Source organism: Rhinopithecus bieti, unplaced genomic scaffold, assembly GCF_001698545.2.
Source record: "Rhinopithecus bieti isolate Rb0 unplaced genomic scaffold, ASM169854v2 scaffold_2272, whole genome shotgun sequence".
NCBI classification, from domain to species: Eukaryota; Metazoa; Chordata; class Mammalia; order Primates; family Cercopithecidae; genus Rhinopithecus; species Rhinopithecus bieti.
This window is the reverse complement of record NW_016804163.1, coordinates 7293644-7306527: the sequence shown is the minus strand read 5'-3', so window position 1 is coordinate 7306527 and position 12884 is coordinate 7293644. Positions and strand designations below refer to the sequence as shown.

The window sequence follows — 12884 nt, the reverse complement described above, 5'->3', positions numbered from 1 at the left end:
TCACAGAGCAATGAGGAGAGAGTACAGGCAAAAGGTGTAAGCTGAACCAGCCACAACCTGTGGAGAAGAATGAGATGGGATGATGTTTGCTTGGCTGCTAACTTGATAATAAAGAATGTTAGCCTTTGGGTTCATTTTGCCTGAATAAAGGGAGTTCTACCACAAAGTGGGTAGGATTGTGTCCCCTCAAAATATAGTTTAAGTCCTAATCCCTCTACCTGTGAATATGACCTTGTTTGGAAATAGGGTCTTTGCAGATGTAGTCAAATTAAGATGAGGTTGTACTGGCTTAGGATGGGCCCTAATTCAATGACTGCTCCCTTTAAAAGAAGAGGGAAATTTGGATACATACATGGATGATAAAGAGAAGAATGTGAAGATGGAGGCAGAGATTTGAGTGATTTGTCTACAAGTCAAGGAATGTCAAAGTTTGCTGGCAACCACCAGAAGCTGAGAGAGAGGCGTGAAACAGATTTTCCCCGAGAGTACCGAAATGAACCAAATCTGCTGACATCTTGGTTTTGGACGTCTGTCCCCCAGAACCATGGGAGAATAAACTCCTGCTATTTAAACCGCTCAGTCTGTGGTAATTTCTTATGGCAGCCCCAGGAAACAAATTCACACCACTAAATGAAAATAGATCCCTGTCTATCAATATCAATATCAATAAATATCAATATCAACACCAATATTTATATACAGGGAAGATAATGACCTTAGTTTTCCAGTTCTTAATGGCATACTGAATAATTGTGCATGATTGCATTTCAGGTATGTAAAATAATAATTGTTTGTTCACTTATTTTCTTCCAATCACCATTTTCTCCTTCTCCTTTTTTTCTTTTTTTTTTTTTTTGGTTTTAGATCATTATAGGTTTTACAATGGACTCTCTTGTTGCAGCAAACACCAAATTTTGCTTTGATCTTTTTCAAGAGATAAGCAAAGATGATCATCAAAAAAACATATTTTTCTCTCCCCTGAGCCTCTCAGCTGCCCTTGGTATGGTCCGCTTGGGGGCTAGAAATGACAGTGCACATCAGATTGATGAGGTATGTGTCCACTAGGGTGCTACACAGGGTCCTAAACTCTGGGTCCACACTCAAAGTCAGATGCTAATCCCACTCAGGCAAGCCAAGGTGCTTATTGCACCGTGGGCTTGGTCAGAACCCATCCCAGTCTCTGAGTCTTTATTTGTATTTCCCCCATCTTACTTCCTCTTCGATCCTACCATTCTTTTTTTTTTTTTGAGACGAAGTCTCGCTCTGTCGCCCAGGCTGGAGTGCAGTGGCTGGATCTCAGCTCACTGCAAGCTCCGCCTCCCGGGTTTACGCCATTCTCCTGCCTCAGCCTCCCGAGTAGCTGGGACTACAGGCACCCGCCACCTCGCCCGGCTAGATTTTGTATTTTTTAGTAGAGACGGGGTTTCACCGTGTTTGCCAGGATGGTCTTGATCTCCTGACCTCGTGATCCGCCCGTCTCAGCCTCCCAAAGTGCTGGGATTACAGGCTTGAGCCACCGCGCCCGGCGATCCTACCATTCTTAAAATCTCACTTAGACTTCTACCTTCTTTAGGATGCTCCCCAACCTCATGTCTGGCAGCTTTTCTCATTCATCTCTATCTTTATCTCTGTATGCATGTCTGTCACTCTTTTATTCTATAATTACTAATACCAATATTGCCAGCAATTTTCAGTATGTGTATATGTCTTCTCTCTCACTCATTTCATTAAATAAATATTTATTAAGCACCATAAATGGTTTAATTAGCTAGACAGCTTGGTGTCCTCCTGGACTCTTTCTCTCTCACTTTATACCACCTTTGTTAGCAAATTCTGTTGGCTTTTCTTTTGAAATATATCCATAATCCAGGCCCTTCTCCCAGTCTCCTTGAGGTCTGAACCACCATCATCTTTTCTCACCTGGATACTGCAACAACTTCCGGGTGGGCTTTCCTGTTACCACTGGCAATCTATCCTTTGCACAGCAGCCCAAGAGACCCTTTTAAAACTTGAGCCAGATAATATTTCTCATCTGTTCAAAAACCTGGATTTCTCATTTCACTTATGATAGAAGTTCAAGTCCTTACTTGAACTGAACTTAATGGAATAAGAAAGTAGTGCATCAAATCTAAGTAGATGAATAAAGCAGAATGACCCCAGAAACGCATTCTGTCTTAATCCATAAATTCTCCTGCTCCATGTTCAGGGGAAACAGCCTGATTTGTACTCACAAGGATTTGTGCCACAAGGATCTGGAGATCTGAATCCCAGATAAGCCCTGTGACTCCATCTCTCACTTTCATCCCTCCTCACTGTACCTGTCACACTGGCCTCCTGGCTTCCTTGGGTAAGCCATGCCCATCCTATCTTGGGGCCTTTGCTCTGGGTCCCTTTGTCTGATGGCTCCCCTGGTAACTGACCTCAGCTCACTTTCTTCTTCAAGACTTTGGTCAGAGTTTATCTCCTCTACAAGGCTTACTTCAACCTCCTAATCTAGTGCTGTATCCTGACCTCCAACCCCTAAGGGATACTTTTTTTCATGTGGCATTTTCCACTGTCTAACATACTGCATACAGTAATTAATTACTGTGTGTCTTGATTTTTGTATGTCTCCTCCACTAGAATATAATCTCCTAGAGGGCAGGGATTTTTGTCCTGGAACAGTGCTTGGCTTAGAGTAGGCACCTAATAAACATTTCTAGAATAAATAAATGAAGGTGATAAGAACAAATTCCCAAATAAACTACAAGTTCCCGTGGTTGGCCTTATATTTCCTCGGATGTAACACATAGTGCAGGGGTTATGCACAAATCAGGCTGTTTCCCCTGAACATGGAGCAGTAGAATTTATGGATTAAGACAGAATGTCATTCTGCTTTATGCATCTACTTAGATTTGATGTATTATTTTCTTATTCCATTAGCAAAACTTAGCTTTAGAGTGTAGTTGGCATCTTGCAGGACAGAATTCAGATGTTCTTTCTTAGGCACTTGAGGGCACCTGCTGACCAACTGGGTCTGAGCAGTGCAGGATGTGACACCTATCTCCTACCTTTCTACCAGGCTCTAGATAACTTGTCTTTTGCTGTCCTCACTCCCTTGATTCATGTGAAACTCTAAATCAGCACTGTCCAACACAGACATAATGAGAACCACATAGTAATTTAAAAATTCTTAGTAGCTGCATTACAAAAGTAAAAAGAAACAGGTGGGACTAATTTTAATAATACTTTTTTAACCTAGTATATGCAAAATATCATATCCACATATAATCAATATAACAATTTTAATGAGCTATTTTTTTTTATACTATATTCAAGATCTGGCGTGTAGTTTGCACTTACAGTCAATTCAGATTGGGTATCTATGAAATGCTCCATAGCTACATTTAACTTGTGGATACCTCTATATTCTTTTAGTTTGGTTTTATTTATTCATAAATGTTCTCCCAGGGTAGCAGTTGGTTCTTCTCCTCCATTCCACCTCCCAGCCCAAGGACAGAAGCACCCACTTTCCTTTAAACCGTTGTTGATTGTTTTGTTTGACTATGTAATCATTGTTATTGTCTCACTATGAAAATGTTTCTGAAGTTATTCAGTCTTCCCTCTGTTCATACTGTCTGAAAGAGCCCATCCCGTTATCATGCAGGTACTACACTTCAACGAATTTTCCCAGGACGAAAGCAAAGGACCTGACCCCTGTCTGAAAAGCAACAAACAAAAAGTGCTGGCTGACAGCTCTCTGGAGGGGCAGAAGAAAATGACAGAGCCTCTGGATCAGCAGGTGAGCTGCCACCATAGTAAACTCTTGCCCTTCTTATTTATAAACTGCTCATTCTGACTGTAGGATATTAGGTGATAGTTGCTTATCCCCAAACATTAGACTCTGGATAACATCATCAGCAATGACCTCATGTGATCTGTGATTCCTTTCTGAGTATGGATCTCAGATGTCCTTGGCTATGAGCTAGTTTCCTAAAGAGTAGGATCTGGTATCTTCTGCTTATGATAAAGAAACCTAGATCATCACTGTGTCACTCATCTGCTTCTGCAGGCCACAGGGCCCCAACATAGAGCATGGTCAAAGATAAAGGTGGTAAGGGGTAGGGTTAGCTGTGGAATTCTTACTGTCTCCCTCCACCTCTGCTTGTTCCATTTCATGCTGAAATCTGCACTGACAGACAAAACTTTTATTGGGTGCCTCATGCCAGGAGGAGGAAACATATTCTCCAGGGTATGCATCCCCATACCTTAGAAAGTTTAAAAGGAGGGTAGAGAGATGATTGTTTTTCTTTTCTTTTTTTTTTTTTGTTTCTGAGATAGAGTCTCGCTCTGTCGCCAGGCTGGAGTGCAGTGGCGCGATCTCGGCTCACTGCAACCTCCGCCTCCTGGGTTCAAACGATTCTCCTGCTTCAGCCTCCAGAGTAGCTGGGATTACAGGCATGAGCCACCATGTCTGGCCTCTTTTAAATATAAGGAAAATCAGGGTGTGTCAGTCTGAAATATAGTGAGCATTGCTGAGTTCCCCAGATGTGTTTTTCCTGGATGATCTTGATATAGATGCGGGAGCCATAATCTTCCACTGGGACTGCTTCTCACCCTCCATTCCTCTGCTCTTCCCAGCTCACTTCCCCTGCATGGTAACAGAGACAACTGACATCTTACTAAGAAGCTCTATCTTGCTTCTGTACAAAACATGCATCCTTTAGTTGTGTTTAGCTCTTCTGATAGACGCAGTGAAGGTCACATTTTGTTTCTGCTTTCCTTAGGCTGAGTCCTTAAACAATGAGAGTGGGCTGGTCAGCTGCTACTTTGGGCAGCTTCTCTCCAAATTAGACAGGATCAAGACTGATTACACACTGAGTGTTGCCAACAGGCTTTATGGAGAGCAGGAATTCCCAATCTGTCAGGTGAGTTGCACACAAATCGTGACTAAAGCTACCATGTAGCATACTATTTAAAAATCAGGGAGTAGCTGGGTTACTCACCTGCCATCTAGAACACAACCTCTTTGACAGGATGATGCGCTGTGGACTGGTGAGGTGTCCAGGACCTCCTTCTTTCAGTCCCACACTTTTGTTCTCTTCCCAGTGTTCAACGTGAGCATTGTGGGTGGAATAGAGTGGGTGAAAAAGGGTTGTGTGAGTAATGGAGACTTAGGAGCACGTGTGGGCTTGGTAATGGCATCCTCTCCCGACTGTCTTCCCCAGTCAAGGTGCCTGGTTGCTGCGCTTTTCTCTCCCTTATCTGTTGGGTGCCCCCAAGATGTTTCTGTGGAATCTCCTTTTGTGCCAGGATCATGCTACCCCTGCAGTGCAATTGTGTTCACTATGCTCTTTCGAGAGTGGGGTAGTAGAGGAGTGGAGGAGACTGCATTTTGGCATTTGGAGCTGAAAGGCACAGAACTTGTCTCTCCTAACCAGCTTTGTACCTAGAGCAAGCTGTGTCTCCATCTGGGCTTCAGTTTCCTCTCGAATTACTAGAAGGAGCCATGTACTAAACAATAAATGTGGGGGATACGACCAATGGTCAAGACGTGACATGGCTGGTTAGTGAGGGACTAGCCAGGGGTCGGGTGGCCTTCTTTGGCCAAGATAAGTGTGCTCCCTTGCAATGAAAGTAAGATTTTTCATCCTGGATTTTTAAAAACTAGCTTTTTTTTATGAGCTGTAAATTCACATATTAAACAATTCACCATTAAAAGCATACAAACCAATGGGTTTGGTATATTACATTACTGATTTTTTTAAAAATTATGGTAAAATACATATAAAATTTACCATTTTAACCATGTTTATGTGTACATTTAAGTAGCATTACTTACATTCACAATGTTGTGTAACCATCACCTTATCTGTTTCTAAAACTTTGTTTTTCATCACTCTAAACAGAAACTCTGCAGCCATTAAGCGGGGGTTTAATTCTTATAAACAGAAGCATTTTCCAGCCAAGTCTCTCAAGTTACTTGATATTTACCTTGTGATGGCTCCACAGATGGGTTGTTGAAATAAAAGGATATCCAGTAGGAAAGCCTTATCCTGTTGTAACTATAGACTGTTCACGAATAATGTTCAATATCCTCATTTGCAACTACAAAAACGGAAATGTCTCTGGCTAGTTTAAGACTGGGGATGACTAGACACTGTCAGGCCTGTCCCTGCAATGTGAAATGACCAGGCTCATTTTTCTTGGGAGACTTCTCAGGACAGCCTCACTCCTATGAGCATCGCTGCCTGATTTTATTACACTATTTCCCTTTTATTCCAATTGAACAGGAATACTTAGATGGTGTGATTCAGTTTTACCACACGACAATTGAAAGTGTTGATTTCAGAAAAAACACTGAAAAATCCAGACAAGAGATTAACTTCTGGGTTGAATGTCAATCTCAAGGTAAGAAAGCCAAAAGCACAGGAGCTGGTATTGGTTTCCATTTAAAACAAAATTGGTCTGCCTAGCTTTGCAGATTGCTGGTCTACTGGGGGCCAGAGTTTCACATACGTGGACTGTGTTCAAAGCGTGGTTTGCAGAATGAGACACCATCTCACACCAGTCAGAATGACTATTATTAAAAACTTAAAAAACAACAGATTCTTTCAAGGCTTCAGATAAAGGGGAACACTTATACACTATTGGTGGGAATGTAAATGAGCCATTGTGGAAAGCGTTTGGAAACTTCTCAAAGAAGTTAAAACAGAGCTATCATCTGACCCAGCAATCCCATTACTGGGTATATATCCAAAGAAATATATATCATTTTACCAAAAAGACATACGCACTCATATGTTCATCACCACAGTATTCGCAATAGCAAAGACATGGAATTAACCTAAGTGTCTATTAGTAGTGGGTTTCATAAAGACAGTGTGGTACATATACACCATGGAATACTGCACAGCCATAAAAAAGAATGAAATCATGTCGTTTGCAGTAACGTGGATGGAAATGGAGGCCATAATCCTATGAATTAACACAGGAACAGAAAGGCAAACGTTGTGTGTTCTCACTTATAAGTGGGAGCTAAACATTGAAGACACACAGGCATAAATATGGGAAGGAACAATGGACCCTCCAGACACTAACTGGGGGCAGGGAGGGAGAGAGGAATGGGTTGAAAAACTACTTATTGGGTACTATGCCTACTGTCTGTGAACAACATGCCCATGTAACAAACCTGCACATGTACTCCCTGTATCTAAAATAAAAGTTGAAATTAAAAAAAAAAACACAAAAAAGCATGGTCTGCACAGCATCAAACAGTTAAACTGCTTGGATATTGCTGTTATTTATTATTGCAGTTTTGGTCTCTGGTCTCGCTGGCTCTGGGTGGGAAAGAAAGGAAGACACCAGCCTCATTAGGGCTGATCTTCTAGGTGAGGTTTACAGAATGCTCTCTTCTGCAGGTGCCTGTGTGAATTTGAAAAACAGAATAAACTCTTCCCTCCAGGCACAAAGTTAGTGACTTGAAGGGTCAGGTCAGGCTGCTGGACACAGATTAGACCCCTTTTTGATCACTGCTGTTGGGCTGGGGAAGATGTTCGTGTGCAGTGAAAAGTTTGGAGTGCATGAGAGAGCACAGGTAGTGCATTGCGTCTGCTGCCTTCAGTGAGACCATGACCCCAGGCATTTGCATACATTTTGAGTGGCTGGAGGCTGGGAAATGATAGTTGACTTATTTTAGGCTGTCCTTGGTACCAGAGTGACACTTTCGGTTCCTCCCTTCCATTTGGTGGCTTTCTCTCCCTGTCTCCTCTTTTTCTTACACTGACTTAGGGATGGGATATCCCTGCCTGGCCTTTCCTTGAGAGAAGTCTGTAAATTCCAAAATTATGGCTTCTTCCTTCTTTCATATGCCACAAAAATGAACATTCTTTCAAGGCTCTGCTGAGCTGTCAAAAGGAAGCAATTCATTAACAAAGTTCATATTAAGGCCTGAATATGTACTTTCCCTCTAGTGAGTTAACTCCTCCAGAGTATTTTAAATGTAGATGATGTCAACCTAATCTATTATTATGGGATTTAAGTAGAGCTCTTCTTGAAATGGAAGATCTTTTCTTCTTAAGTCATCTGCAGACATTCAAGTAACTGGTGATTTGGTAGTTTGAGGTAGAAAAGGGTGTGTCATGAAGATGGGCCATTGCCTGCTAGCCTGGGGCTTTTCAAGTTGGGCTTAGGGCTGTATTATTGTGGAAGGGGTCTCAGAGCTGAGCTTAAAGATGGAACGCCTGAGGACCCATTCCCGCCAGTCTTACTGCTTCTTGACTGTGTGACTTCAGCTCTCCCTGGATGCAACTGATTCTTCTATGAAGAAGGGATAACGATACCTCCTTGTAGTGGTATGGATCAATTAATTGATTAATGTGGATGGCATGAGAAAGAGCATGTAAAAGTATCTATAAAATAGGTTTCATATCATGGCCTAGCACATTTATGTGTATTTTTATGTATATGTAAGCATATATCTTATGCTATGTTGAGTGCTTGAGACAGGAAGTTTATATTGTAGTTCTTTGTTCTCAAGGGAGCTTATCATATTGTCAGATGACTAACTATATAATTTGAAAGATAAACCATAGTATAAGATGTCTACTGACAAGTTCCAAACACAAGCAATATAGGGAATCAAAGGAGATTCCTTCTGTTACAGTGCTGTGATTGGACCCCCTGCAAGGTCGAGTGAGAGGGTTTCTCCCCGGCCCTATCACCGCCTCTCTTACCTCCAGCCAGGACTGTGAATTAATCTTCTTGGGTTAGTTCTTGAATGAGACACTCCCTAGTCTTGGGGGTGATAAGCTGCATTAAAAAAAAGTATCGGCCGGGCAGAGTGGTTCATGCCCGTAATCCCAGCACTTTGGGAGGCGGAGACGGGCAGATCATCTGACATCCAGAGTTCAAGACCAGCTTGGCCAACGTGGCGAAACCCCGTCTCTACTAAAAATAAAAAAATTAGCCAGGCATGGTGGCACGTGCCTGTAATCCCGGCTACTCGGGAGGCTGAGGCAGAAGAATTGCTTGAGCTGAGAAGGCAGAGGTTGCAGTGAGCAGGGATCACGCCACTGCACTCCAGCCTGGGAGACAAGAGTGAAACTCTGTCTCAAAAAAACGAAAATTATCTATACAAATACTTTTGATGTAATTCATACTCAGGATATTCTCTGGGATCTTTTCTTAGGTAAAATCAAGGAACTCTTCAGCAAGGACACTATTAATGCTGAGACTGTGCTGGTCCTGGTGAATGCTGTTTACTTCAAGGCCAAATGGGAAAATTATTTTGATCATGAAAACACAGTGGATGCACCTTTCTCTCTAAATGAGGTACTGTATCAGAACTCATGGTTTTCTAGCTATCCAACTCATAATTTGCACTAGGAATGATTTGCAATCTGTATACTCAAAAAGTTACAGCTTACATTTACAATAAGAACATTTTTCATTGATAAGAACCAGTACCTGAATTTCATTGAGTGTTTTTGTGCCAAGTGCTTCCTGCACTGAGTAGTTTTCCATTTGTTATTTCATTTGTTCCCCTAAAGAGCATTATGAGATGGGTGCTATTAGATTTCCACTTAAGATTTGAGACAAAAAATGGAAAGGCTAAGTTAGTTAGCCAGATTCATGCATTAGGATTCGATCTGTGAGCGTTTGCCCCAGAAACCTGTGTTCTAAGCTAGTAGATTTAGAAACGAAGCGTTGGGTCCCAGCCACTCACTTGTCGGTTGGCTAGCTTATTACCGGAGATGCATTTTTCTCTCAAGCACCGAATATCCCCATCTGCAGGTTGATGATCCCTCACCCACCACCTTGAGGTTATTGTGAGATTTAAGGTGCCTGGGGTTGCGCCGTCCCTCTGAAGGAGCAGGTGTTGTTATTTAAGATGGAGCGGATTCTCACTTAACGATGGCTGCCCTTGGTGCTGTGGTGGGGTCATCCAGGCCAGCTGGCATGGGGTGGTGTGAGGCCAAGAGGCTGTGCTGGGGCAGGCCCTACAGTGGGACAGCTGGCAGGGCGTGTTTCTGCTGACTTAACAGTGGAGATGCTTTGATAGTAAGTTTACCAATAGTCATCTTGGGAGCTGAAGAACTGATTAAAAAACATGGAAAGGGCCAGGTGAGGTGGTTCACACATGTAATCCCAGCATTTTGGGAGGCTGAGGAGGGAGAATCACTTGAGACTAGGAGTTTGAGCCTAGCCTGGGCAACACAGGGAGACCCTGTCTCTACAAAAAAAAAAAAAAAAAAAAAAAGCCAGGTATGGTGGTCCGTGCCTGTGGCCCCAGCTACTCAGGAAGCTGAGGTGGGAGGATTGTCTGAGCCTGGGAGGGCACCACTGCACTCTAGCCTAGGTGACAGAGCAAGACCCGGTCTCAAAAACAAACAAGCAAACACGCCCCCATCCCCGTCACTCCACAACAAAAAAAGACACTGAAAGATAAAGTGTTGGCAAAGTAAGGGCCACTGATGAGTGGGCAGACTCTTGCAGTCTGGATCCCTGGTGTGGCTCAGGACTTCTGCAGGACCTTCTCATCTTTAGGAACCCCTGTCCTCAGTGAAGCGGGGACCATATGAATTTGGGAGCTTCCCATAGCCATCCTGTGACTTCCTACCTTGACCACTACAGAATGAAAACAAGAATGTGAAGATGATGACGCAAAAAGGCCTCTACAGAATTGGCTTCATAGAGGAGGTGAAGGCACAGATCCTGGAAATGAGGTACACCAAGGGGAAGCTCAGCATGTTCGTCCTGCTGCCGTCTCACTCTAAAGATAACCTGAAGGCTCTGGAAGAGGTAAATCTTCATTTCTACATCTCTACAAAATATTTAATGATAGATCCTTAGAGAACAACATTGTCTACTATCTACCATCTTGAGGAAATACAGTACCTCAGCTGTCAGACATCAAGGAATGTATAAGAATCTGCATTAGATTAGATATTTATCCTCATTTGTTTAGAATTAAACAACAAAAGCCAGGAATATTGGGACCAGAGTTTCTTCTTTAACCTCATAGCTCTCTGCCACTGTTTTAGCAAACCGAGGAATCTGGGTTCTGAGTAACTTGAGAAGTTTTTAAGCTTTTCCTTTTCTCCGAATATCCTGACTTCTGGCCTCTTACTCATACCATTTTTCTATAGCTCAGTTAAAGAATTAACTGAATCCTGTTTTGGGGAATATGTACCTTGACAGAAGCGTAGAGAGTGATGCCAGAATGGATTGCTTGCGAGGCAGGAATTAATAAAGGCTGGAGAAGCTCAGCTACAGATTTTGTCCACGGAGGTAAAGAGATAAAGATAGAAACAGAGAGAAAGTGAGAGAAATACCAATACAGCGGGTATAGTAGTTACAACATCAGTAACAACCATTATTCAGAATTTGCTATGCACTATCACTTTGTTAAGTACTTTATACACATGATTTTGTTAATGCTTGCAAGAACTTAATCGTATTATCTCTGTTTTATGGAAGAGGAAATTTAACTTCAGAAAATTAGGGCTTGGCCACAGCACCCAACTACTCGACTGAGCTTTGCTGTGCTTTGAACATTTGTCTGTCAAACACCAAAGCACACTGGAACCTGAGTTGTCCCCTAACGCTTTGCAAAGAGGAAAGATATTTGCTTGAAGTTTTAAATGAAATCAGACTATTCTCTGGCTTAGAGAAAGGCCTTGAAGGTCGTCACCCACCACTGAAATGGACTTAGGCACCTTGAAGTAATTGGGGCATTCTTTGTGGTCCCATAATCTGACGCTAAATATTATTTCCTTCCTCTTGTAGCTTGAAAGCAAAATCACCTATGAAAACATAGTGGCCTGGAGCAGCTCAGAAAACATGTCAGAAGAATCGGTGGTCCTGTCCTTCCCCCAGTTCACCCTGGAAGACAGCTATGATCTCAATTCCATTTTAAAAGACATGGGCATTACGGATATCTTTGATGAAACAAGGGCTGATCTTACTGGAATCTCTCCAAGTCCCAATTTGTACTTGTCAAAAATCATCCACAAAACCTTTGTGGAGGTGGATGAAAACGGCTCCCAGGCAGCTGCAGCCACTGGGGCTGTTGTCTCGGAAAGGTCACTACCATCTTGGGTGGAGTTTAATGCCAACCACCCTTTTCTCTTTTTCATTAGACACAACAAAACCCAAACCATTCTCTTTTATGGCAGGGTCTGCTCTCCTTAAAAGGGAAGCATTGTCTAGTACTTTGGAGCTGGAGGAAAATATCAATACAATCTTCCCCTGGCATAAGATGGACATTTGAGTTTTTGGTAATATCTAAACCATCCCCTTCATCCTCCAGCCATCAGCCTGTGCTTATCTTCATCTTTCTGTCACCCTGTAGCTTATTTTCATCTGAGTCTGTTAGTATTGAAGGGCTATTGTTCTCTACCCTAAACTTTCAAGTGTATACATTCACCCTTTGTGACCTGAAGGTCAACACAATTCAGAACAGTACCTACCTCCTTTTGAAGGAATCCTAAAAGTTCAGGTCATTAGACCATTTCTAAGAGACAGCAAACTCAGAAGCCACTTTAACATGGGCAGCAAGAGAATGTGTTTGACTGGAATGTGTTTGGAAACTCAGCTCTCTTTCTGGGGTAGTTATGATTGTGGTCATCACTGGGCAAGATGCCCTGTTTCTTCCTTTGACAGCTACTGCATGGAAGATGTCCTGTGGGGTCTTTTCACCTAGGAGAAGGTAGGGCTTGGGTGTATTTAAGTGATAGATCAAAGACGTATGAATGCCCCAACCAGCACTCATTTTGCACAGAGCAGGGGAATGATATTTGTCTTGTGATTTTGATACTGACCCAGGAAAGTCGCTAGTGGATTTAGAGGAGGCTTATCTCAGTTTTCCTTATTGGGTTCCCCAACATTATCATCAAACACTT

General features: G+C 42.5%; 1 protein-coding gene across 2 annotated transcripts; it reads left to right on the top strand.

Annotated features, from left to right (window-relative positions):
• Positions 1 to 882: 882 nt before the first annotated feature.
• SERPINB12 (serpin family B member 12) lies at positions 883 to 12174 on the top strand. 2 transcript variants are annotated; one of them, XM_017867066.1, is made up of 7 exons: positions 883 to 1050; positions 3647 to 3721; positions 4767 to 4907; positions 6273 to 6390; positions 9170 to 9312; positions 10615 to 10782; positions 11770 to 12174. In XM_017867066.1, the coding sequence occupies exons 1-7, from the start codon at positions 883 to 885 to the stop codon at positions 12172 to 12174; spliced, it is 1218 nt and encodes a 405-aa protein (XP_017722555.1). The 2 variants fall into 2 exon arrangements, with proteins under 2 accessions (XP_017722555.1, XP_017722554.1); XM_017867065.1 differs by having other exon boundaries at positions 3647 to 3781.
• Positions 12175 to 12884: the final 710 nt, after the last annotated feature.